The sequence below is a fragment of the Excalfactoria chinensis genome, chromosome 14 (genome assembly GCF_039878825.1).
Source record: "Excalfactoria chinensis isolate bCotChi1 chromosome 14, bCotChi1.hap2, whole genome shotgun sequence".
NCBI classification, from domain to species: Eukaryota; Metazoa; Chordata; class Aves; order Galliformes; family Phasianidae; genus Excalfactoria; species Excalfactoria chinensis.
Window position 1 is genome coordinate 12,391,326 of NC_092838.1, and position 27,153 is coordinate 12,418,478.

The 27,153-nt window shown below is 41.4% G+C and overlaps 2 protein-coding genes across 2 annotated transcripts in view; both read right to left on the reverse strand.

Moving 5' to 3' along the window:
- Positions 1-727: 727 nt before the first annotated feature.
- On the reverse strand, positions 728-1,488 carry BHLHA15 (basic helix-loop-helix family member a15). Its single transcript, XM_072349569.1, has one exon. It carries the CDS (start codon positions 1,485-1,487, stop codon positions 987-989), a length of 501 nt encoding a protein of 166 aa, XP_072205670.1. The 5' UTR covers position 1,488; the 3' UTR covers positions 728-986.
- A 3,274-nt stretch (positions 1,489-4,762) lies between these two features.
- LMTK2 (lemur tyrosine kinase 2) overlaps positions 4,763-27,153 on the reverse strand; it is a 36,789-nt gene continuing 14,398 nt past the window's right edge. Inside the window, exons 7-14 of the mRNA XM_072349216.1 lie at positions 20,170-20,303; positions 17,634-17,718; positions 16,900-17,021; positions 15,380-15,529; positions 12,224-15,131; positions 10,903-11,038; positions 9,693-9,938; positions 4,763-8,672 (exon numbers count right to left, since the gene is read on the reverse strand). Of these exons, the coding sequence (XP_072205317.1) occupies positions 8,644-8,672; positions 9,693-9,938; positions 10,903-11,038; positions 12,224-15,131; positions 15,380-15,529; positions 16,900-17,021; positions 17,634-17,718; positions 20,170-20,303 (3,810 nt within the window). The 3' untranslated portion in view covers positions 4,763-8,643. The remainder of the gene's footprint in view (positions 8,673-9,692; positions 9,939-10,902; positions 11,039-12,223; positions 15,132-15,379; positions 15,530-16,899; positions 17,022-17,633; positions 17,719-20,169; positions 20,304-27,153) is intronic.

Consider the following 27,153-nt stretch of genomic DNA (forward strand, 5'->3'; position numbering starts at 1 on the left):
AAAAGGGAACATCCATAGGAAACTCCTTGGCCTGGACACGCACAGGCCTCCTCCGTAACGCACACTTCGTACACAGAACAGAGCCAGCTGAGCCTGCAGGCGGCTCTTCTTTGGGGTTGAGAAGGAAGGAGGAAATCTCAGTGACAAAACTTACAGCGAGAGAGGAAACAGGTTTTTGTACAGCATTTTCCTGCTTCAAGAGCTCCGGTTTCATTTATTATATTTCACATGGCCAGAATCCCCATCACATCACAGGCTTTGCTCGCCAATAATTTGCAATTAATCATGACCCCATTTAAGACTATACTAAAACGTTAAGGTTTTTTTGCAAAAATGAATGATTTGTGCATCATTTAGTATCATTAAGTGGCACCCAAAAATCCATTAAAGAGAAGCATGGCGAGGCCGTATCCTTCACAAGCAGCCCAGAACGTACCTTTACTCGAGAGAGCTCACAATCTAAGAGAACCTGTAGGTGTTTACAACAACAGTAGTTGCAGAAGTTGCAGCAAAGCACCACACGCCAAACACCGTAATGCAGCTCCAGGACACAATAGAGCCAAACTAGCGCCTTCCATTGCCTTCACTGAACTCCAGAGCTGATTGAGCACTCCAGATAAATACACAGATTTGGCGACCAATTTCACACACCCTGCTATGCTCGTCCAGTCAGTCACACTACAGCCATGGCACAGGTAAGAACAAACCACCAAACAGCTGCTGTCGGTGTTACAGACACCACTCCCAACAGGGACACTGAACTCAGGCCTGTGTAATTCACAGGAATTCAGGACTGCATCACTCACAGTCCTTCCTGGCAGTGCAAGCTCTGAAAACTCCTTGTGATTTATGATAGCTTTTTATACACAGCATAAGCTACAGCCGCAAGCATTACCCTCTGTTGTTTTAAGAAAAAAATGGGGGCAGAAGAGATGATTTTTCCCTCCAGCCAAGTGCTGTAAAGGAGGAATGAAGGCAGCAGCTAACTAGGTATTTTTGCTGAAGCTATGTTTCTTATGATCATCATCCCCACATTGCTGTTGATAATGTTGGTATAGTTTGGGCCCCCAGGATCCCCCCAACCCTTCTGCAGCTGGAAAGTGCCCATTGGACATATTGAGTATAATGGAGGTCAACGATTTAATGTAATTCTTGGCCAGAGTGAGAGTCTCTATTTTGGAAAGTTTATTCTCAGCTCTCACATGAGGGATTACCTCCCGCAAGGCCTGGAACGCGTTGTTGAGTTTGTGCATTCTCTGCCTCTCCCGCTCATTGCTCTCCAGTCTCCTCAGGTGTCTGTCTTTACTGCTCCAAGGATGCTTGTCTCTGGCTGCAGCAATCTTGCTGCTCTCCCTGCTTCTCCCACTCCTCCTCTCTGTGTGCCGCACGCATTTCACAAGTTCTTTTTTTCTCATTGCAGACTCCTCAGAAAAGGCTTCTTTATCAGCAGTATGCCTTTGCTTCTTCCCTTTGGCTTTGGCCTTCATGTTTCAGTAGATGTGTTGGCATTAAGCATCCACTTGCTGTAAAAACACGATACCAGTATCTTTAATTGTTGGACCGTTTAACTGGGATCAACTGATCTGATGCTTCTTTTTTTGAACCAAACTATCTGCTGGTAAGTTTATCTGTTCAGTACGATCTGCTGGCTGTCAGTCTAGAGATGTTTGCTTCAAAGCCGTGGATGTTACTAGTCAAGATGCCTTGTGCAGATGAACTAAGGAGAAAACCCTTCTAATAGAGAACAGTTCCAGCTACAGGTGATAATACAGCTATTATACTTATTATATACTTATTATACTTAGCTCAATACACTTCAGTCTCTTGTAGACTCACACTGGGGCATCAGACAGGACTTACAAGCTGTTACTCAAAGCAGTTTCTCCCACAGCTGCTTTTTGTGGCAATAGGTTTCCACTGTGTTTATAAGCAGTCCACTAGAGGGAAACACGACCCAACTCACATGGCAGCTCAAACAGCTAACCGGGAGCATGTTTTCACCCAGGCCTTCTTTGCGTTCTCAGCTAGTGCCCACCTTGTGCACAAGACAGCAGCCTCACAAACACTCTCCCTCAAACGCCAACATTGTTACCATTTCCAAAAATACTTCCTTCCACCTTCCTCCATCCCACGCAGTCTCACAAAGGTTAGTTAATCTCTTAACACGTTTTTGCTGATCCATATTACGTAAGAGTGGTTTGAGGTCGGTGAGCCATTTCAAAGAACTGGCCACAGGTGCACAGCTGTCCCAGCACAGGACACATCACCCCTCACTGCAGCAGGTGGTGAGAAGCTCCCAGCTGCACCACGGCAACCACTGCTTCCTCTCTTGGTTCTTTACAGCTGTATCTCCAGCTGCTGGGTACTGGCAGTGGCTCAGTTTCCTGCCTCTGTGGCTATCCTGGCCATCCCCAGGGTTCCTTACTAGCTAGCAGGCAAAATTCACCAGAAAGGACAAAAATTCACAGAGCAGCTGGGCTAAGGTAGCATCTAGGTGCCAAATGCCCACAGAACAGCTCCAAAAAGCTTGTTGTGGCAGCTTAGAATGAACACTGGGTTTGCAGAAGCGTCATGAGAAAGAAAATAGCACTAAAGCCAAGCACTGGGTTTCATTTTGGACTTCTAGTCAAGCTCACTTCACAGAAAAGGTGCAACTGAAGGACATAAAAGGGAAAACAGGACAAAGGACACCAGTCAACTTCTACCCCCTCCAGCACAGAAAGTGCTGTTAGAGCAGAGAAATGAGCAGCTGCTCTCAAAAACAGCCTGCAAGAATTAAGGAAGAGGTGCATAGAAGCAGCCAGAAAATAAAACTGGGGCAGCCCAGGAGGAAGGAAGCTTTAGCAAACTGAGGGAGCAAGCAATGAAGTCCTACAAACTGCAGGTAAGGGTGAGCAAATAGGATGACGTGGGACTAAGTGGGCACTCAGCTGGCTAAGGTTTGCTTCCAGACTGCTGCACATGGCTGTATCCCCTGAGAAAGTGCTGTGTGGAGCCACAGCCAGAGAGATGGCATGGGAGCAGAGGAAGAAGAGGAGACAGAAGAGATCAGGAGCAGAAGAGTGGAGTGTTCAAGAGAAACCAAAGAGGAGAACAACAGCCAAGGATCAGCAAGTCCGCAGCCATCCATCAGGGCCGGCATTTCTTTTCTGCAACTTACCGCTGTCATCAGCTGTGGAGAAGGCACCTAAAGCCCAAAGGGGGACATGGCAGAGACCTGTGAGAAGCCAGAAGCAGCAGCATCCACAGGAGCAGCCAGGGCACCACCTGCCCTCAAGGCTGGGCCGGGATCCATCGACGGGGACAGCTCGGAATGAGGAGCCTGTGAGGGATGTGGGACCCTCACACTGAGAGCCCAGGGGATGTGCTGTTGGAAGCCCGCTAAGCAGGTGCTGCCGCAGTGAAGGAGGCAGCAGCAGCCCCACTGCCCACCTTGTCAGAGCTGGCTGCCTGCGACACGTCGCATTAGCAGTGTGGGCGGGCCCTGGGGCCACAGCACAGCAGCTGCCAGCAGTGTGCAACCTCAGCCTGTGCCAGCACTCCAACACCATGCACTGCATTTGGGTAGAGCCACAAGCCGGCACACGAGGGAGCACTGCCACAGCCTGCTTCCTCCCATGGAGGGAGAAGTGGTGGGCAGGCAGCAGGGAGCTCAAGGCTCCCCATTTGGGCTGGTAACTGGGCCTACAGGACCAACAGTGCTACAGCAACATGGAGGCATTGCCGCAGGCTGATGGAAGCTAAACGACCCAGATCAGTGCATAAACAAGTTGTCCCTGCAGGAGGACTGGCTCCCTGACTTACTTCAGCAGGTGGATGTCCTCAGGTGGAGAAGAAGGCCATCCCAGTTCTCTGCCCTGCCACGAGCTGTGCAAGTTACCATACCACCTGTGCCACAAAGGCACAAAGAGCAATTCCATCCCCCACCAGGAGGCTGCGACTGGAAAAGCTTGCAAGAGCTCAGATATTTTCAGTCAGTACATTAGACAGACAGTGCCATGGGAACTTCCGCATCTGTTCTCAATAATGACCAGTATCTAGGTAAAATTTTAGCCCACTAGTTATATTTTAGCTATTGAAATTAAGTCATTTTGATAATTATCTTGTTCCCAGGACTCACAACAGCTGTTAGATGGATGCAGGGGCTTTCACACCAGCTTCCACTAACTACTTTACAATGCTGTGTGTCTGCGTGATCTCAACAGTCAGCAAGTGGGGAAGAAAGACAGAGCTCTTTCCTCCTGCCTCAGGGAGTGCCAGGGCTGAGAGTCTGAATCTCGTGTGAAAGAAGCCACCACAACATGTAAGTACTGCATTTACCTGTGGATCTTAAGGCAATTCTGCACACACTTTTAGACTGAAGCACATCTTCCACAAATAAATACAAAACATGGTGAGAAAACAATACCATTCACCTGTTTTCTGAAAGGTAACTGAATTCTGCCTATAAAAATTCAATTCTAGCATTAAAAGAAGTGAGTATATATACACATTTAATCATACTGTTTTTAACTGGAATATTGCTTCTCTACTGACAGTATGCATACGTTACCTGAAGCTGAAACAAGGGCGATAACAGAAATAATTAAGGGTGGTATTATTTAATGTAGGTTCATCTCCTAGAACTGTGACTTCAAACCTTTGGAACATTCCCAGGCTCTGGATGCTAACACTGACAGCAGCCAGCTATGCTACACTGTGTACCAGACCTGTTACTGGCATCTGCTTAAGAACGATCAATCAGACAAAGAGATTATAAATATATAACTATTTTATTTTTAATATTAAATATTTTTAAATTACAAGCAATTTATTGAATCACACTATGCATGATAATCAATATACAGTAGAAATTACAATTTAAAAATGTACACAATTTAAAGACGTTTTGACCTGAAATTCATTAACTATGATATATTGCCATAAACCTCATACCTGTATTAAATTACAATAGGAAAAACCTCATACCTATGGTTTTGTTACATAGCTTCTCATTTACAAATAGAATTAAACATATATACACACACATCAGTACCATTTGTCATCTAAGTTACACCTACAACTGTGCAAGTTCGAACGATTTCATAAACAAAACTGTAAGTCATATTCAAGTTTCTGAAAAACAGGCTGCTGGTTTTACAACACTCGTTCTCAATAAGTTTACATGATGTTCGACTCCCCTCTATGCTTCTAGTCTTGTACCAAAGCCGTTAACATACAAGGATATTTCTGCATGACTTAAAGCTGAAGTGATTTTGTACACTCCGTTCTTAGTTAAGGCTATTTCTTATAAGGCTAATAAATGTTGATTCCACCAACTCCAACTCAAATAGCCGTTCACCAACACCTGACAGTGCTTCATCAGGAAAAGTCCTTCCACCAACCAGCCCCCTCGTGAAGGAAGGTCTGCGTACTACACAGAAATCTGCTAAAAATACTGATAAAAAGAATGAGGCTTAAATGGCTTTCATTAGTGCATCAACAAGGATATGAAATACGCTTAACTCGTTCATTGCCATGAAGACGGCAGTTTCCACCAACAGCTGGACACGCCACATACCTGCAGATAGAGGAGCTGGGAGAGTACAGGCGTTTCCATTAGGACTGAACACACTTCTCACCTGCTTGGCTTCCTGCTACCGACCCTCGGTTTCATTTCTTTATTTTTTAAAACAAACTTCCTGAGGTGGGAAAAATCAGGTTTTTAAAATAACTTCAGTAGCCAAATTGAGACAACGCCCTCGAATAGTCAAAGCCTTGTACCAGAGAAGGAGCTAAAATTTAACCAGTCTCCATAATAAACCACTGAAAACAGACACACGTACTTCCAAAACCGAACCATGCTCAGGGTGAGTGCAAGAAATCTCATGCAGTTTTACAAAGGACTCCTAACGCAGCACCTTATTAAAGCACAATTTGCTGGGTTCACCTTCGTTGTGCTGCTGCAGGCCAGGTGGGCACCGCTCAGTGCTGCTAACAGAGCACTGTGATCAGATGTCAAGTACAGCTTTGTTTTTCCAAAATAGTCTTTTTAGACTATTGCCATCTAACCTTCTGGATTACTGACATTAAACGCTGGGTCAGTCAGCTTCACATATTCCTCCCCTCTTTGTACAGCTGAAAAGGACACTGCTTAGCTCAATACCAGACATAGCCCGGCCCACTCTGCAAAAAATGCTCCTTTGGCCATTTGTCAGCAATGAGTCCATTTGGACAAAGGAGTAAGCTTTGATTCCTATGAAAGACTTTCTTTAATCTCTGGTAAAGAATAAAAGTTGTATTCCCATCAAACCAAGGAAACCCCTTTTGGAATGCTGCATATGTGAGAAACAGCTGAGCTTCCAGAATTGTAAGGACCAAAATGTACAACCAAATGTTAATGTTTGGGAGTAAGAGCTTTTACTTAACTCTGGACTATATTCTAAGTCAAGCAATTCAAAATTAAGGCTGAACTCCAGGTTTGACACAGGTAGTTTTTCACCTCCCAAGGCAGATAAAACCACACACCATCTGCAGACCACTTATGGAGTTTCATACTTAGTTTTGAAATTTCACACTGAACAGATGCAATACCTTAATCTAGTCGTATCGGGGAGTTTAATATTCAAACTGTGGAATTTCTAAGCAATAACGTGCACAAAGTCAATTATCTATCTTTTAACATATGAGAAGTAGCTCACAGCTTCCTTGAGCCTTCTACAGTGCATACTGTAAGCATGTATGAGGAACTACTTGGCTTTGTCTGTTAAATCATGTCTTGGGAAATGTCAGAGAAATTCAGTTCCTCACTCTGCACTGAAGCGCAGCTCTCACTAACTCTGAGCCTCAGTGCCCCATCACAGAAGTTCTCACCAACACTCTGGCAATTTTAAATAACTCGACAGAACAACATTAATCCCTTCCTGTCGGTATGAAAGTCAGTCTGGCTAAGGGCTAGATAATGCTGGAAAGCAGCAATGAATGTATTCCTTCCCACTTAAAATACACTTAAAAAAAAAAAAGTAGGATGCTTACAGAAGTATAAGACACCAACTTCACAGAGCTGTAAATATGCAGACTTTCTGTACTTCATGGGGTGAAAGTTTTCAGGTGATCAGATCTGAACACGGAGCACGAGGACCACCTTTATACTGAAGCCCTGCCCCCAAAAAAGCCACTACAATACAACGTAATTTAAAGCCAGGTAAACTGCTCCTGTCAGTGTTTCCTACAGATCTGCAGCTGCATAAGGCATTCTGAGAGGCCAGGGATTTGTTTCTCAAATTACCTCACTTCAAAATAATAATTAAGGACTTTTTTTCCCCCCAAGCAATTTAAAGAATTTAACTGAATGCACTGAAAAGCATGAAGGTTGAAGAACCACACCACATTCCTTCCCCTACAGACAGCTTCAGAGTAAACTTTACGACATCTTTGGGTACGCATTTCGAGATGGACCAGGGAGCCCTGCAGGCATCTTACAGTAAGTCTGGCCTTACAAAGGGTGCAGAATTGGCTATTAACCATTAGTGTAATTCTTAATTGTCGGAACATCACTGAGAGGTAGATCTACCACAGGCCTCTGAATGGCAGCCCCAGTCTGCAGTCAGCAGAACAGAGCTTCAAAATTCAAGAATGTACAACTGAAGGGCCAAACATGCCTGAAATCCAGTCTGTTTAAAACAGTCTTTTTTAGAAGATTCATAATTTCCAGTTTCGTACAGTCAATTTTGTTTCTTCTGTCTCCAAGGCAGAAAGTTGTAGTACCAACTGGAAGGCCCTTAAGTATTACATAGTCAGATGGAATTACAGTTCAAGCAGTCAGTAGGATCATATTCAGGATCTGAGACATTATCTTTCACCTACAAATTCCAGAGTATACCGTATACACTATTCCAGTTTCCTATAAAACATGAACACTAACAACCTATAATCATCGTTTAGAAATGGTACTGAATATAAGATTTCAGCAAATCTAAGGTAACACTCAGAAGTTATGTACGTTTACAAGTACCGTGCATAGCAAAGGCTACAAAAAGGACAAATTAAACTGGGTAACTGGGCCAATTCAACTTGTCTTATATTCCTTGAAAGATTTAACATCTTGATTCTGTACATCATCAGCAAATAGAGGAAGAATAATCCATAGTGCAATTGTAATAAGCAAAGTAACACGTAGTGATATCTTTTAAATAAATATGGCTCACTACTGATCAACTATCATTCATACAGTTTCAGCAACACAGCCACCTGTTGCACAGGACAGTTATACACAATTCTACAACAGGTGTATGTTCAAACAGATCATGAACTACATGGAAAAATATAAAAAGAATATTATACAACCTTATACATAAACCAGACTGTAGTGTAATCGCCTAACTTGTTTAAGTTATCTGAAAAATACTTCAAGTACTTGAAAACAGCGGCAGAATCATCTTTCAATAATGAAAAGCAAAATTGCACTGATTTAAAAATACATTACAAAGTTAAATACACATTCAAATTAATGTCCTGATTTAACATTGCTTTCAGTGTTCACTTCCATTTCTTAGGACTTCCTGATTACCTGTGTTGCTCCAGAAGATCAGAGTTCACACAGACAAGCTTCAGACACAGTGTGTGCGTCCTGTGTACGAAGTCCCAGAAAGTTTTTTAATTCATTTAATCTTTCTCTCCATCTTCACTGCTTCCTATTAGCAGAGGGAAGGCACAGTGAGATTCCTCAGCACAACCATCACTGCTTTACTTTTCCCAGAACTTGCCATTCTGCTATTGCACAACCCTAAGCACTGGCTTATCTTTCCCTAGAGCTTTCAACTACCGTAAACATTTGCTCACACGTACACATACATCTGCTTAAATCACACAGCTCAATGTCACTTCTCAGGACACAAGGCAGCGCAAGATCTCCACAACCTCTTATCTGTAAGTTACTGAGCAGCCACCGTTATCTCATCAGTATGCATGATGCAAGAACAATACAAAACTAAGTAACTGATTATGTTTTAATAGTCAGTGGTCATCAGAAAGGCTCAGCAATCAGAAATATTTTATTTTTATAATGCAGTATTTTATCTAGATTGCTAATAAACTGAACTGATTCAAGTTTGCCCTTTTTTCCCTTCCAACTTGTCAAAAATGCAATCAAGTTCTAAAAAGCTTTTTGTTATAGACAAGAAATCTTCCATTAACTGACACCGCTGCTACTCAACAAACCAGCGAGCTCATTTGTTTGGCTCTCTGAACAAACTATTCTATTCAGCTTTACAAAACATGCTGCACTTCTTGAGAGAACTTCAAAAATGAGGCTTCTAGAAAGCAATACATCAAAACCATAAAACAAGCTTCAACAACTGCAGATAAACTCCTCATCCTGTGCAATACCAATAAAAGGACCTGTGACGAGGCAATAATGAGAATTATGAAGCTGCCACAGTGCTTAAGGACAGCACGGGTTTCATTTCTGTAAGCACTGCACTACCTTGGGAGACAAGAAGCACAAACTTGTCTCACAGATGTTCCAGAGGCACAAGTTTGTGGCCATGTAGCTGTCATATTGAAGCACAGGGTCAGACATAACTTCTGTAGTAATAAAACGTACTAGTAAAGTATTTAACACAGAACAAAAATTGTCATCTATACTACAAACATCTTTGGATAAATCTCTTAATTTGTAGCTTCAAATTAATAAATTTAACTAAACCACTTACCTCCTTGCTCTATATCGGAATCTGTAAGATGTGTAAGGGAAAAGCTTGCCATGTTTGCAGGGGAAATAGAGAATCTGGAGTAAGGGGATGAATGTGACCAGTTCTGTTCAAGAGTCCGGGTAGGAGGAGGTGGAGAAAAGTACTTTGACTGAAGAGGTGGCTTAGAGCTAATAAGGCTGTCAGCTGCCTTTGATATAAAGGATGGCTCTGGGGAGGAGAAGTCATCATCCCACTCAAAACCGCCACCTTGGTGTAAAAAAAACAACAAAAGAAAACAAGAGAAAAAGGAGCAGTTTACAGTACTGTAAAGTCATGTGATTTTAAAAGCAAGTCCCTGGAAGACTGCATTAACTCAAAACAAACCTACTGTAACTTTTCAGACAAGACCAAGTCATAAGAAACGACACCACAGAATTACAGAGCATGCCACTGAATTCTGGAAGCAAAACCCAAACTTAAGAGACTTCTGATACATACCACACAAAAGCATAATACCGACTTAAAAACACTAATTGTCATCTCCCACATGTAAAACCTGACATTCAGTGCCATATAACACTGTTCAGCAACAAAACAGAGGAGTTTGGGAAGTCAGCCATCTTTTGTTAGGAACTGGCTAAGCATCTGTCTATACATGACAGCTGAAGGGATTTTGCACCACTTTTCTTTCTTCTTCCACATCTTCTTGGCTTATTAAATACATGTTTTTTTCCCCAACCCACAGGCTTTCTTGCTTTTAATCTTCCTCTCCTCCCATCCCACTGGGAGTGAACCTGCCTCCCCACACGTTAACCCATGGCATGTGTACACTCAAAGGATGGAGACTGGAGAGAAGAAAGGTCAGGAAGAACACACTGACCATCATAAACGGTCATTTGGAACAGGTGTGTAGCACCCCCCAGATACAAAACTCAGCTTCAGAAGCCTGAGGCTCAAATCTTGCATTCATACCTACATTCTGAAAACATCTGGCTTCTAATCCACAGTTTGGGTGCCTCTCAAGACACATCAAGAGACAACAGTATTACCTCCCAAGCCCTGGTAAGCACTAACATTAGTGTCTAAGTCCAGCTAAAGTATTTGCTTCAGATGTGAAATTGAAGCTGGCACAGTACGGTGTACTTATCGAACTGCAGATTTTAAGTGACAGTTCATTAAAAATGATGCATAACACTGTCAATCCGTGCTGCATATAAACACTTCCAAGTACCTTCTTCATCCGTTGAGCTCTCTGAATTTGTAAATCTGTTGAAGTAACTAAAACCCGAGGATGGAGCAGGAGTGCTGTGAGAGCCTTCGCCATTCAAGTCTGCCACACGGTTTCCCAATTCCTTAGTTGGTGTTTCCTAATGCAAACAAAACAGGTTTAACCCTTTTGTAGATGTAATGTATCCAATGCAGTTAGACATTAGCTTTCCAAAAGTTCTCATTTTCCCTATCAAATCTACTATGGAATAAAATGGTCTGCGAGCTCTTAGTTATAACCACGCAACAGAACTCTGAGTTGTACTTTAAGCATATAAATATACTTCCATTTTCTAAACAAGTTCTATCAGCTCAATGCTAAAATGCATGCAGAGGTGACTATTTTGACATTGTTTATCATTAAGCCATTTCATCTCCCAGCTGAACAAATACGGTCCCCTTTTCAGCCATGCACAGGCAGGTTATTGGTTTGGTTTTAAAGAAGCCCACAGTCCTGTCTCCCAGCATTTTATTTGTTGGCTTGCTTGTTCATTTTTTCACTCCTTCTTTATAATTCAGGATGAAGAGACTAACGCTGCATGACTGGTATGCGAAGCAGCCAACATGTTAGAAATTCCTGTAAAACTTCTAAGCAGTTGAATACATCTTATTTCTATCTTCCCCTCTGACAGCAGGATTATGGTTCTACAGAAGACAAAGACAATGTACCACCTATGTTTTCTACTGCAGACAACTCCTACTATTTACACACATCATCACAAGCATTTCCAAACCTAACAACATGACTGTCCTTTTAGACTCACTGCACTGGTTGAAACTGATTCAAAGGGATTGTATTTTAATGTTGTAGCAACTGCACACCTTTACAAACTGACAGAGCAAGTGGGAAACAGATCTAACTTTGGTCTATATAAGCAGATCAGTATCATTTTACTGAATTTGAATAACACTATAGTAATAATAAGTAGTATTGTCATCTAACTACTTCTCTTATCATTTGATTATAGTTTAAGGTAAATTGTTTAGTACTAATTAATGCAAGATTCAGTGTTTTTACCTGTATAATAAACATGTACATGCTTTAATCCTAAGTCCTCAAACTCGTTTAGCAAGCAACCCTGTGCAAAGCAAACCTGCATTTCGAGTCACTGCAGCATAAAACCACACCTTGCCAAGAAGTTGTTTCTTTACACAAAGGAAAAACAACAACACAAACAAGATCCCAGAAAACCAGCTTGGAACAGCGAGTCCACAAATATTATTGATGTATTCCAGCACTCTGTGTTTAAAACAACCCTTTACTTCCTCAATAAAAGCAGAGATACCTGATCAAACAAATAGACTGTGACATCATCAAAGAATGTTACAGCCTTCTTCTCGTTTTTCCAGTGCTCAGGTTGCCTTTCATGAAGAGGCTTTGGAAGTTTCAGTAAACTTCTCAGATGTTTTCCATCATCCTTGTCAGTAAGAATCTCAGGAACCTGGTGAACACTTTCATCCTCACTGTCAGAACTCAGGCTGTGCATATGAAAAGTCCTCATGTCATCCTCAGAATCACTGTTTTCATCTTCCTCATCTGCATCATCACCATCTTCTAAATCAAGCATTCCAGAAACATCAAGCTTGCCAAGGTATTTTCCTTCAATATCTGGCTCTTTCAGCTTTTGTCCTTCATTATGGTAGAAGGGCTTCTCACTATCACTGGAATCTAAAGAACTGTGTATGTTATGCACAGACTTAAAGTCTCTGTGTGAGAGAAGTTCTGAAGTGTTCGTGCCAACACAAGAGACACTTTTATGGTAAGTCTCAGAGAGTTTTATTTCATCCCTCGCATTATCTTCCATTGATATCTCCAGAGAATTCAGAGTTGCCTCGGTCCACTCCTCAGGAAACCCCTGCACCTCTACATCCAGCTCTTGCATCTCTACCTTATGATTCAGTTCTGGCTTTGTATTCTGAATACTGGTATCCTGGTAATTCCTTAGATGGTGCTTTTGCAGCCTCTCTCCTGAACAGTAATCCTTCTTGCTATTATTCTCTCCTCTATTTGAAGAAGCACCACACAGAGTCTCCCTTGATAGATTTACAGTCTCTTCTGTTTTTTTATCTGGCTCGGAATCATTATCAGAGAAATAGGCAGAGTCTCTATATGAATTTTGATTTGATAGCGGGGTTATTTCAAAGTTGCTGTTTACTGCATCTAAGCAAGGTGCTGCTTCTGAAACAATTATAACTGGATTAGAAGGCAGATTGTTGACACTGCTCTCACTGGCACTGCAGTGAGTGGTAACCCCACTAGAAGCATCCTCAACTGTAACATGGGAAGTCCATTCTGGAGACTCCAGATTCTCTGTTTCGTAGCCACTGTCAGCAGGCTTGTCAGGAGGCAAAAGTTTTTGAGGACTTTGAGCCTGTAAAGATTCTAAAACTTCAATCACATCCAAAGAATCCAAAGAATCAGGCGTCTCTAAGACTTGCTCTGCAGTTTCTCTAGGAGATGGGCTATCTTCCAAAAGACTGTCCTGACTTGCACAGTCTGAAGCACCAACAGAAATTAAGGTCACCTCCTCTGGGACATCCTTACAGTTCTCACAATTATTTGATGTTTCTTGTCTTTCCTCTAACAAATCTTCATCTTTGTTAAATACGGGAGTCTTACACTGCAGGTTTCTTTCCAAATCTTCTTGACCACATTTTTCCCTATTAAAAGCCATTTCATCTATTTCATCAGACTCGGAAAGTACTCCCTGTTTTATTTGTACATCACTCTGATCTGCTTCAGCAACAGTGCTGTAAAATGAATTGTTTCCAACATTATTATTTTTTGCATTATTGGACAGCTCCTGAAACAAAGTATCAGTGTTACAAAACAAGGCTTGGTTGCCTTCCACATCTGAAAGTTTCCCCTCATTCTTCAAATAAGGAAGATTCATATCTTTATCGTGCAACATATATGCTGCAGGTGGACTAGAGGATGCGTCTATCTCTACAGCAGTCTGAGACCATGAATTCATATCTTTATCCACTGCTACTGGGTTAAAGTTTTCATCTTTCACAGTTTCAGGACTTTCATGTATTAAAGAAAAGACCTGCATGTTTTCAGTCAATACAGGCTCAGGCTCTACAGAGCTCCTACTTGAGGCTTCTAATACATTTTTTACAACAGCTTCTGTTTTTTGCCCCAGATCACTGCTGGTTTTATTAGACATTATCCCTGTTAATAGGTTTTTCTCTTGAAGAAACAAGAAGTTATCAGAAAGTTCTTCTAAGGTTACCAACTCAGACTGGTTAGAGACATTTTCATATAGGGAAACTGTTTTGTTTTCAGAAGTATGACCAGAATGCTCTTTCTCACCAAAACTTGTGACCTTTGTAATATCCATGTTTGAGTTTAAAACAGTTGGTTTAAAGTCTTTAGGAATATCATTTGTTTCAGCAAAACCAAGTATTTTCCTATTTGTTAATTCTTCTGATCTGTCAATGTCATTAAATATACTTTGGAAAGGACTTTCTGGACTACCAGTAGCAGGCAAAAATTCCTCCTTGGGATCTGTATTGTAGTGGAAGAAGTCCCCATCAGTGCTAGATTCTTCAACATCAAGATCCCTGAGAACCATGAAATGAGAACTTTTTTCTTGTACAGCTTCTTGATCAAGTTCTGTAGTCAGTACAACTGATTGGTTATCGAAATTCATGCTGCAGCCACTACCTTTTTCCTCTAGCTGGATATAGTAGTCATTTCCAACTGAAAGTTTGTGCGCATCAAACACAGGTAACACCCCAGGAACAGCAAGTGATGCTTCCTGACCACTTCCATCCTGTGCTCCCGGCCCTTGCTCCGAAAGGGACCTCTCGAAAACCTCCACTGGAAAGAAAATACTTGTGTATGTCATTGCTTCATCGGGATTCACATGACCACACTCATCAAAATGATCGTGTTTAGCTGCCTCCCAGATATATTCAAAGCTGAGACCCTGGCTTGTTTCAGTAACAGTAAGAACTTCCTCCATTTCATGGCCAAGTCTATCTCCTGTGAAGTGATCTAAGATTGGAAATGCAGAATTATTTGTTTCTCTGTTTGAGGTGTTTGGTTTAAGAGCATTCCACTGCTGTTCAAAATCAATCTCTGAGTCCCTTTGGCTTTGCATGCGAAGGTAAGTTAGTAGTCTGTGCACTTCTTCTGCTGTTGGTCTCTTCTCTGGAGGTAGCCAGCAGAATTGCAGAACTTCATACCTATGCAAACAAGAAACATGTTTCAATAGCATGCATACAAAAAGCAATTTATAATAATCAGATAATTAACGAACTAAAGAGTGAGACATATTACTGACAAAGTAGAATCTACAGCAATTCCTCTCATTTTTCTTTAGTGTTCCTTTGTCAGTAACCTGTAATAATTTCAATACACTTTTAAGAGGAATAGTTAATATGAAAAACATCTTCACCAGCTTTAGAAGTAAAATTAAGAAGTTGAAGTTTACCATCTGTCAGAGTATGGCTGCTCCAGACGTGGCTTAAAAAGTTTAACCTGCTTCTCCTTTATGACATGGGTTAAGACCTCCCTGTCAGAGAAGTCTGAGTAAGGCTGAGCAGCATTCTCAAACAGCTCCCATAACGTTACACCCAGGGACCTGGAAAACAGCAGCAGAAAGACACTACATTCCAAGAACTGTTTTAAAATTGCTCTAAGAAAATAAGTACTTCATAAACAATTTACAAGAACCACCAAATATCACTTCCCTATTGGCTCAACAGGAATTTCAGAATCCATTAACTCATTCTAATTGCATTTGACGGAATACTAGAAGTCTTAGGGGCCAAACTCTCTGAAAGCAATGCCAATGAAGGTAACCAAACATGAAGTTGCAGATGACCAATCTGTGGAAGAAACTCTTGCATACTAAAAAAAAAGTAACAATACAAAGTCAGTACAACAATAGGAAAATCTTCAGTCAAAAACTGCAGCTCCAAGTTAGATCACTAGAAAACAAATCTGTTCCAGTTTTCTTTAAATTGGTATTTTTGCATTATATAGGGAGGTATTTGCTTGGTGCTATAAATTACATTAACCATATTTTCAGTGATTTGAGTTGATCCCAATTCTTTAAACTACCTTTTCTTGCTCAAAATGCAAAGTAACTGACTCTGTATGTATTACCATAGAACTGCTTAGCTCAGGAGAGGTTTCTGGAAGTCATCTAGTAGCAACTTATATAAAGCAGCTCTGTATAAAAGGCACTACAATTTGGAATGCTTAAGGCCCTGGCTGCTGGTAGCTTAGATTAAGAGAACAATCCAAGGAACTCTGATTGAAGGATGCAAGAAAAGGTGCTTAGATAATTTCTGCCCATCCCATTTGCTTTCTGTAAACCCAGGTTTACGTTAAAAAATAAAACAATTCATTATTGAATACCCTTAGATACAAATGTTTTCAAGAACTGGCAGCCTATGACCCAAATTCCATCCCTCAAATTTCCCTGGAATTCAAGGGGAACTCGATGATTTCAAAATAAATCCTCACCACGATATTCTCCAGTCCCTCTACAGCTCTTTGGTAACAGAGGCAGTTAACTGCAGCCCTCACACATTAAAGCATGAAACATTTCCACCAATTAAACTTAGCCGAGTTCTAATGGGATCAACTTTAGTATGTTTTAAATCATCTACAGCTATTATATTAATAGGAAAATTATTCACTATTTCCTTCCTTCACGAACACTTGAAGACATTTGTCAAAGCATCTTTTTATTAACACTTTTTCTTCTGCTACTGTTTGTTCCTTATTCTGGTTGTTCTCACAGCACATTTCTAAGCTGCTTTCCAAAGCAAGATGCAGTTTCAGATCTGTAGAGATTAACCTACTGTACATCTGATAAAACCAGAAAGCAGCGCACCAGACCACCACTCAGTTTAACTGCAAGTATCATTTATTTCTTCATGTAATCTTTGAAAATTTACTCCACAATCTAACACTGATATTATTTTAAGCTGTGCTACATACCATATGTTACTGTATTTATTTTGCTCTGCCGATAGCAGTTTGTCTTGAAAACTCGTTACTAACTCCGGTGCAATCCATCGCAGAGGAACAAGTTTCTTCTCATCTGTCTCAATATAATCTTCCTACATTATTGAAGGAAAAAAAAAAAATAAATGAAAAAACATTGAATCTACTTCCAGAAATGGACAAACTTTTCCTTAGCCTGGCTTTATGGGATTGCTGTGTGTAAAATGAGAACTGACATAAATCCCATTCTCCCCAAGTAGCAGAGAAAATGCTATAGAAAAAGAAGTATTCACTGCACAATAAAACTGAACGTCAGCTTCTTGTTTAGGATTTGCTACTCAGAACTTGTCAATGTATGCTTTTCATTTCTCACCTTCTCAGTATTTTTAAGTATTTAAAACATTCTCTTTAAATGTCATGGCATCTTCTTTTCTTAAAACACTGAAGTGAATTTTTGCATAACACCTGTCATTACTATTTTAGGACAAATGCATATATAACATATAAACACATACATTTCAACTTAACGAGCAGCTTCTATAAGCTCCACTTCTGGAAATATCATCTATTCTGTTACATGAGGTTTGCTACAGTTCCTTGCCAGCTATGCTATGAACATCCAATATTCAAAGAAAAATCTATTGTCAAATCACAACCTTAAAACATTCTATTATGACCTTAGACTTTCAAACCCTTAAGAAAATTGGTACATGACTAGATCAACTTACCTTGTACCTACTGAATCCTATACCATAATCTCCTACTTTGACATTTAAATCAGACGTAAGAAAGCAATTTCGTAGGGCCAAGTCACTGCAAAAGCAAGCAAATAAATGGTGAGTCTTCAATGCAAAATAAGACCAACAGGTTAATAAAAGTAATGCTTTTCAGGAGTCAGGCTACAACTCGAGTATCAGATGAGGCAAACATCTTCCAAGTTATTTAGTCACACACAGGTGCACGTTACAATAGCAAGTAGCAGGTCATACCCAGGCCCAGCAACCAGCCATGGTGGGGAGATTCACTTTAAAAATCTCGAGTTTGAGCCCAACTTCATGTGATGATAGTTACTCCTATGTACAAAGCCTAAAATATTAAAAAGTGACTTCAAATCAATAGTAGCTCACATTGGCATGATTAAACCACTGCAGGCTAAGACTAAATTATCATTTTAAAAGCCTGACAGAACTCACATTGGCTTTTACAAACCAAGTTCAAAAGGCAGTCACCTATGGTGGTGAAGGACACTCCCAAACATCTATACTATGTCGCAAAGTATTCATGCACAACCATTGCATTCTACTTATTCTACAGTGCAGACCACTTCGGACCTGTCAGCCCCACTTCACACCCTCACCTGTCACTGCATGCCTGCCAGTTTCAATGTCATAAGCAAAGGCTACCAACAACTCACTCCAGGTTCAAATACAGCTTACAATAGGATACTAAGCAACTAGCGGTATCTTACAGCCACAGCTAAATTCCTCTAAATAGCAATCATACATTGCGTTTGAACAAGAACTACGGTGTTTGACAAAGACCATCAGTAGTCATTTTATAGAAGTTCCTCTGGTAAAGGAAACAAAAGGATCTTGAACACACACTTCCAGTTCTGCCATAACCAGACCACAACCACTCACAGCCAGCAGTGCAGCTGTAATGACATAAGCTGCTCAGCCTATTGTGCAAACTCAAATTTGTGCAAGTGTAACTAAAAGTGCACCAGAAGAACTGCACCACTGCTTCCATGTGCGATAAAGGGAGCATTTCTGAAGTGCACAGTCTGGAAACCACATGATCTCTTTTACTTTAAGTAGTTAAAGGAATAAGGAATTCTTTTTCCTTCCAGAATCACTGCATTTCACCAGACAGAAGCCTGACTGTAAGCTTGAAGAACACCCCAAAAGCTTTTCAGTTTATTTTATGCTATTTAAATAAATATCCGAAAAGAAGAGAGAAATACATCTTCAGCTGCTTGAATTTGCCACTAACAACAAAATCACCAATGCTGGAGCTTTACCTCTTACTCTGACAGCATCAGGATAGTGCTGCTAGAAGTAAACATTTACAGTGATACTTTTTGCAGATCCACAGAATAATTTATCAACTTTAAGTGCATTTCACTGAAAATATCCTGTTAGAATTTAATACCTACAAAGCCACGCTGCTGCAGTACAAGAAACAGCCATCAATCTCAGCGCAGTAGGCACAAGTGGTACTACCTTCAAGTCATCTGCAGTGGTTAATTAATAGGTTTAACAATGCTCAATTTTGTTGCTTTAGAGCTACACTTTAAGAACGACATTCAGTAGTTTCCCCTGAACAGCACAGTGCACTGACAAGCTCTAGCACAAGTCCTAATTTGCTTACAGAGATGATGCAAGTTGCATTTCTACTACCAAGAACCAACTGACCCAACAACCACCACCACCAGGAAGTGATGCTGACACCAATGGTTCCACCAGGTAAGCCTCATCTGGGGAGCAACTACCCCAATACCTGAGTCACTGCAAGTCTAGAGTGGATGTGTTCCAGTTCCTTCATGTGTTTTTAATCATAAACAAAACTCTGCCATAACTCACAGCAGTTTCACAAACTATTTTTTTTCAGACCTCTTACAACTACCGTCATGCTTCCATATTAACTGCACCACCTTTAACCACAAGTAAAGAAATTCTGGGTTTCTCCCCCCAGTCACTGAAATGAAAAATCCCTCTCATTATGGTCTCTGCCAATTCTGACCAGCTGTTTCTGAAGATTGAGAGGCTGCATGAACAACAATTTAGTGAGAGATACCCTGCTTCAGATTTTTTCATTTTATTTCAGTTTCTCCCTTACTCCATCAGAAAAGCAGCCACTTCCATGTTTAGTATCAAAGCTAATATGCTACCAGAAGTTCCACACTGCGGTAAGCCATGAAAGTACATCCACACTTATCAAAATTCTAATTATACACCCCCCCTTCCCAACAAAACTTATTTAACTTGTCTAAGAATTAACCCAACAACTAGGTCTTCTGCACTGTCTTAGCAGAAAGCTGCGCTCTATGGGTTGCAGAGCCCAAAGGCAGGTGAGCCGATTACAGGCAGGTGAGAGCTGTACAACCACACCAATCAGCATCTTCGTAGGCATCACATCTTCATGACTTACAGTCCATGAATTTGGACAAAGCACAGTCTTGAACACGTGTGTATTTCAATGAAAACATACGTATGAATTCTGAAGCGTATCCTAAAGAAACAGTAATTTATTTGGAAAACATACCTATGCACAAAATTATGCTTGTGCATTACAGCAAGTCCAGCAGCAATCTCACATGCCATTCTCTGTAGCAGCATTATTTGTGAATCTCCTCTAACGTGGTCCTGCTCATTGCAGATATAAGTTTTCAGGTCACCCTGTAAAAGAAGTTGAAAATACTGCTCAATGCTGTGTGTTGGGTCAGTCTCAAAAGCCTGTAATGAAAAGCCAACTAACAACACCACTTGCTTTATCAGTCAACAAGGCTAGCACTGTGTTTAATAAAGAATCTTAGGTTCCCAATCACCATCAGGATGCTTTGAGAGGTATCCAAGGCAGGCTGTACATCCTTTTAAGGGATTTTAAATCACATCATTTAGTAATTAACAGCTACATCACATTGCCACAAAAAAAACACATAACTGCCAAACAATAATACTTTCCAGTAAAAATATGATGAGCTTCTGTTTTTAAACAGAATGAGTCAAAATTGCAGGTGCTCCCATTCAGCAAAGTTGAGTGGAATACACAAAGGGGATGGGAGGGAGAGGCAACAGTTTCAGCCATTGCTGGCTTATCAGGGCTCCGGGGATAAAAGAGCACAGTAATACAGCCCGTTCCCATCACTGAGGCACAAGAAGATGGCAGCACATTTCCTGAGCCTAGGCAGGACTAAGCAACATCTACACAATTAACGAGGCTACGAAAGCACTTCATACTTTACTAAAAAAGAAAACAACTTTGAAATATATTGAAAGTAACTGAAAGTTGTCAAATATACTTGGGAAAAGCAAGACCAGAGTACGTGACTCTAAGCAGGGTAAGACAAGTTTCTTACACCACTGTTCCTGTTTTCACAGTTAAGCTTTTAACCCACGAGTCCTGTACTTTTATTACTCATTTGTAGTCTTCCTTTAAGTTTAGCAAATGGCTTCAGAAGGCAGTTTTGTTTTGGAAGAAAATGAATTGTATGAAAACTGCACGACACATTGCATTAACTTATCTCATTGGTGTGACATATTGGGCTTTAACTGTACAAGTCACAAGTGCCACAGCCTTGGAGGGAGACTGAAGGAAGGTCTTGAGGTCACACAAAGCAGCAGTCTACGCTTTGCCTAAAATGTGCTTCTTCTCAGAAAATAAGAGCAAGAATCACTGTACTTGCATATATAAACATGTATAAGCACACATCTCCCTTCCTACCTCGCTTGAGCAGAGCTCAGAACTCCCAGATGAGCAATGTCCATAACAGATTCCCTATCCCACTGCACAAGGAACACAACGGAGCACAGTGGAGCACAACGCACCCGATGCCAGCCATAGGTGGCAGCACGTTGCTGAGGAAAGGCAAACTATCTGCTGGGATACTGCCCTCACTCGTTAAAACAGCAACTGCCTGCTTAGAGGTTGTCCCGGTTGGATTAAGTTGCCAGGATGCCTTTAGATGCACATCCCTTATTTAGTAAATAATTCATGCAGACACACATTCTTGTAGGAAATGCAACTTGCATTAAATCTAGCATCCCAAATCATATTGGTTGTTTTCCCCATCCCATTTATAGCAACATTTGAAGTTAAAATACAGAATTTCTTCTTGGTGTTGGCTTAAGACAACACTTACGCCAGACTTGGGGGATGCTGATAAATACCTCCAAGTGCTGGACTGCCACCCAGATGGAGCGGCACAGTTTGGAAGGAGGGCTCCTGTGCCTCCTGGTCTGCGATGCTGCTTTGAGCAGGAGGCTGAACAGAATCACAGAATCACAGAATCACAGAATTATAGGGGTTGGAAGGGACCTCTAGAGATCATCGAGTCCAACCCCCCTGCCAAAGCAGGCTCCCTACACCACGTCGCACAGGTAGGCGTCCAGGCAGGTCTTGAATATCTCCAGAGAAGGAGACTCCACCACCCCCCTGGGCAGCCTGTTCCAGTGCTCCGTCACCCTCACCGTAAAGAAGTTCTTGCGCACATTCGTGCGGAACTTCCTATGCTGGAGTTTCAGCCCATTGCCCCTAGTCCTGTCCCCACGCACTACTGAAAAGAGACCAGCCTCGCCACTATAGCTCCCACACCTCAGGTATTTGTAAACCTGGATCAAGTCCCCTCTCAGCCTTCTTTTCTCAAGGCTAAACAGACCCAGTTCCCTAAGTCTCTCCTCATAGGGGAGATGGTCCAGGCCCTTCACCATCTTTGTGGCCCTCCGCTGGACTCTTTCCAAGAGATCCCTGTCTTTTTTGTACTGTACCTTTTGTACAGGTTCCCTTCTAGCCTGAATCATCCTACAGCTCCCTGCTTACCAGCATACAGCAGCAAAACATCAACAGTATTTGTATTATATGAGCCACAAGACAGCCCCTTATTGGACAGGGGTTTTTAATACAGCAAACTTCAAAGTTTATACATCTGAGTAAATACAGCTGTGCAAAATTCCCTGCTCAGATACCTAAATATAAAAAGCTCGGCTAAACACACTTAAGGAAGGCTCCACTTGTTCTGCCACTGCTTCCTCCCTTTTCTCTTGGGAATCAATAAAGAACTAGATTTTACTTTTCCTTCCACCCCCTCTCAGTTCTAGCCAGGATCAGTTCAGCCTTCTTTGTAAAGAATGCCACAATATACTGAGATTTATTCCCACCACCGCCCCAACCACTAGAAGCCAGGGGCACTGTTTATCTGCAGCACTTTTCTGTAGCTTTCTGGGTTGTGCAAGTCCCAGTTTGGTCCACAAGGACACTCTAACAGCTGACGTGACTCTTCAAACCAGTAGGTACTGACAGTAAGAGTTTGAGGAGTGTAAAGAAGTTGCCAAACTATGCCCACACAACTCTCCCTACCAAGCTGGAAAGCTACCTGCCAAGCCACATAACACCACATAACACCACGTAATTAAGAGAACAACAACATTACTTCTGCCTCCCTCTTCCAACACTGCTTCATTGTACACATACCAGTAATGACTGCTGTTAAAATACTTGAGAGTGGTGTATGGCATATATTCTTTATACCCTTAAAAAGTTGTTAAAGCATAAAGTTTAAAGATGTAAAGTTTAAGAAATATTAAGCAGTTCTGAGAATAAGAAGTACTTGAACCCAACAGACATGATTTCTGATGCTGCCACAATCTATCAACCCCCTATTTTTCCTCTTCTTAAACAGATTTGCTGAACTCTGGGTAAGCTTTCATTGCCAAGATTTTCTTATTCTTTGAAAACAATGCTTTCAAGTGTCAGTAATCAGAAAGGCCAAACAAAAGAAAGAAAACTACTGCAGGCAGGTACCTCCCAGTACCAGCATCCCTGGAGCCAGCTAGAGGGCATGCCGGGCAAACCCTGCATCCTGCTGACCTCATCTGCTGGGGGAATTGTAAAATGTTTCTCCAAGAACCATCTGATAGGCAAATCAGCCTCAGCATATACATGCTACTTCCACATTTGAATAACTTTCCCTTGCTCATAAATTATGTCCATTCATTAGAAGAGTTGCTGTGCTGACAGAATGCTGGCCATGCATGACCAAGTAATATATTAAAGTTAATAAGCCAGCTACCACTATTTTTAACCTGGCGCCATTCTACAGTCTTTAACAGCTGGCTATTAAGACAGCACTAACGCAAAGTAAACTAATGCAGGATCTTTGAAGAACTCGTTACTTCTTTTGATAATGGCCAATTAACAAATTTAAACAACTGTAATACAGATGAAGAAAAATTAAAACTTAAACCTTTCAGTCACACACAACTGCTTGCTCTTGCTTCTCGCTCAGCTCTTTAGAACAAGAGGGGCAGAGCAGCTTGGATTACAGCACAGAACATGCTACAAGCTGGCAAATATAGCTTCTGTGTATACAACCAGGCTGTCCTGAGGAACAGAAATACATTGAGTAGCTTATATGGCCAAGAAAACAAGTAATTGAGCTCAAGTGACATTCGGCACTGCTACCGTGGCAGTCAGCTCTGGTATCTGCACTGCAGTTTCCAGTGCCCCTGTTCATCACCTTTTGGTGCCAAAAAGCCTGGGAGCTGCTTAATCCAGCAGGGCTACCTGAGCAGCAGAGTCAGCATCAAAAGGCCTCATAGAAGCTACAGATCCAACATCAAAAGGCCCCATAGAAGCTACAGACCCAAATAGGAAAAGCCTCAAAAAGGAGAGATTCTGTGATATCCAATGATTCTGAAGGAGCGTGAAGAAAACACCCTACGGACAGCTCTGAACTGCAGACCAGACACATTTCTCATTACTCAGCATACAAACTTGCAAAGAAAAATCTGCATGGCTGGAAAAACCTCAAAGAGCTTGACATCTGAAGATCCTATACAATCCAGCCAACATATTCACTACCTTTATACTAAACCATCTTTTCTTTCTTAATCGCATCAAGTACCACAGATCAAAACAGTTTTTTTCCTGGTTGTATATGTATATATAACATCAGTAACACAAGGCAAAGAGCATTATACTGCAACCAGAAAAACAGCACCACCTTTGCCATCCTTACTATTTGAAGAGCACACAGTCAGCAGACACTGGAGCCTTCAGCAATCCTCAGTGGCATCCCTTCCTACTGCCCTCCAACTGCACAGCTTCATACTGGCACGCTTTGGAAGCACCTCCATACTCACTGTACTGCCCAATTTCAAGAAAAAAAGGTACACAAAAACCTCCCACCTCTAGTAAGATCACTTAATAAAACCCTGAAAAATCCAAGTAACTGCCATCCCAATCACAATAATAAAAGCAGCTTTGAGAGTACTTGCCTACGGAAAATAAATTATCATCATCAAACAACTGTCTACTAAGGAAAACTACCTATCCATACCCTCTTTAAATTCCAAACTGTGCTGTCTGCCTTCCTGCACATCCCTCCCTCCATCACTTCAGTGCTGCTCTCTCCCACAGAGGCACAAAGACCACAACAGAAGTCAGTGACACGGTGATAACTGAGCTGACGCTGCACTCACCTCCATCTCTGCATACAACTATTTTATATGATCTCTGTCTGGCCTGCCTGGTCCTGTGTATTTGTGCACACAGTGAATAAAGCTCAGTGATCTCTAGCAGATACTCGGCTCTGAACTCTTCAGGTGAGCCAGACTTTCAGTATGGAAGTCACATACAACATATAATACTCTAAGACACGAGCTTTGGTTCTCTTTGAATAGAAGCAAGCAAGACACCTATTCTCCATTTCACTGACATTATCTAGCTACACACAAATGTCTAGAGCTACCGTTCTGGCTGTCAGGCTTACTGCCCCCAGTTCAAGTGAAAATCTATTTTATCTCCTTAAGCCAAATCCTTCCCAGATTACTCTGCAGGATCATGACAATTTTGGGCACTAATCATCAGGCAAACCAAGATTTTTAAAAATATATTCTTAAAGTAGGGTAATCTTCACAAGTTACTCCAAATTCAAGATCTGATTAAATCATGCTAATAATTAAAACAGAAGTTAAATCTGATTAAATGTTTAGGGGTATCTACTAACAAACTTCATATTCTTCTTCAAAGGTCCTTTTAAAAGAAACCACAGCTCGAGTGCAGAGTACAAAGCAGTACAAAGTATTCCATTCCTGCACGCTGAAAAAAAACACCACTATCTGCTTCCTCAGGCACACACGTCTGAGTCTTCACCAAAAATGGAACAACTCACCTTGATCAATCATTCAAATGGTTTCTCCCATATAGGAAAAGAAAAAACAACAATGATTTTTATCAGCACTTCTGCCTCATTAGTTCACCCAGCTAGTAAAATTCCATTATTTAAGGCCACAGATTGATGTTTTTTCATGAAAACTCAAAGTTTATCACACTGAATTAAAACGCCTGAGACACCTGGTGCAACCAGCACCCTATTGGTGTGTCTGAATTTAAACAGAAACTGTAGTGGCAAAGCAGGTGAAGGAGAACCATGCTGAATTTTATAAATACAGACCCTTCTCAAGGACTTAGTCATACACATAGGCACTTCTGAGGTCATTTCTGCCTTAACATTTTTCAGCTTTGCTTTCAATATTTAAACCACAGACCTTAAAAGCAGCTATTGAGCCTATTTTCAGACAGCCACCTGCAGCTCAGAAGGGTTTGCCTGTTTTGTTTTTAATACTGTGCTGCACTACAATAAAGCAATTCAAGTCTCCGCAGAGCAGGGCTCCATCACCATGTCCAAACTTTAGTTTGGGAAGTTTCTGTGAATAGCAGGCACGGCCCTAAGTTCCTACACACACAGCATCCCCTTCGTCACAAAGCTCATGCAAATTCCAGCACATGCCCAGCAATGCCATGGCTGAGTAAGACGTTTGTGCAACTACTCTTCCCATCTTCAGTGGCCTTTACAGCAGCAAGAGCAGCACAGAAAGCAATGCAGCCACCCCTCAGTGTGCTCTCAGCATTCCTTAGGTGTTCAGGAAGCAGAACGAGGTTCCATGTTGGGAAGAAAGTAAATGAGGAAAAGGACACGAAAGTAGGAATGCGAGTTAAAAGAACACAGTAGCAGAAAGGATCAGGAAGAGCACAGGATGATTCTGGACGCTCCAACCACTGGAGTACACTCATTACAGATTCTCGAAACAAATCCAACACCCAATTTCGGCTTCATGGCACAAGTAAAATTTGGGCACTCTGGAGCAGGGGGAAAAGGCAGGAAGAAGGAAATTCTTTCAGTTTCTTCAAGTAATATTTGCTTAGAAGTCATATTTATGGCATGTTAAGGTTTCACAGATGGCAAACAACATTTAGGATGTAAATTTAGGATGTGACCAAGCAGGTGCATGACACTGGACTGCAATAAAAAGTGTTGTTCTATGACCTCCCTTCACCTCCAAGCTCCCTGTTACATGACATAGACTACAAGAGACTAATAAGCCCACCAGCAAAGAAAAGAACGATCAGCTGGTTTCTTCCTAAGAACATTCCACAAGAACCTCTGATTTATACAACGAATAAAAAGAAACTTTAAAAAGCCAACTTCTGCCATCTGCCCCTGAAGCAAAAAAGTGTTTTCTGAAATTT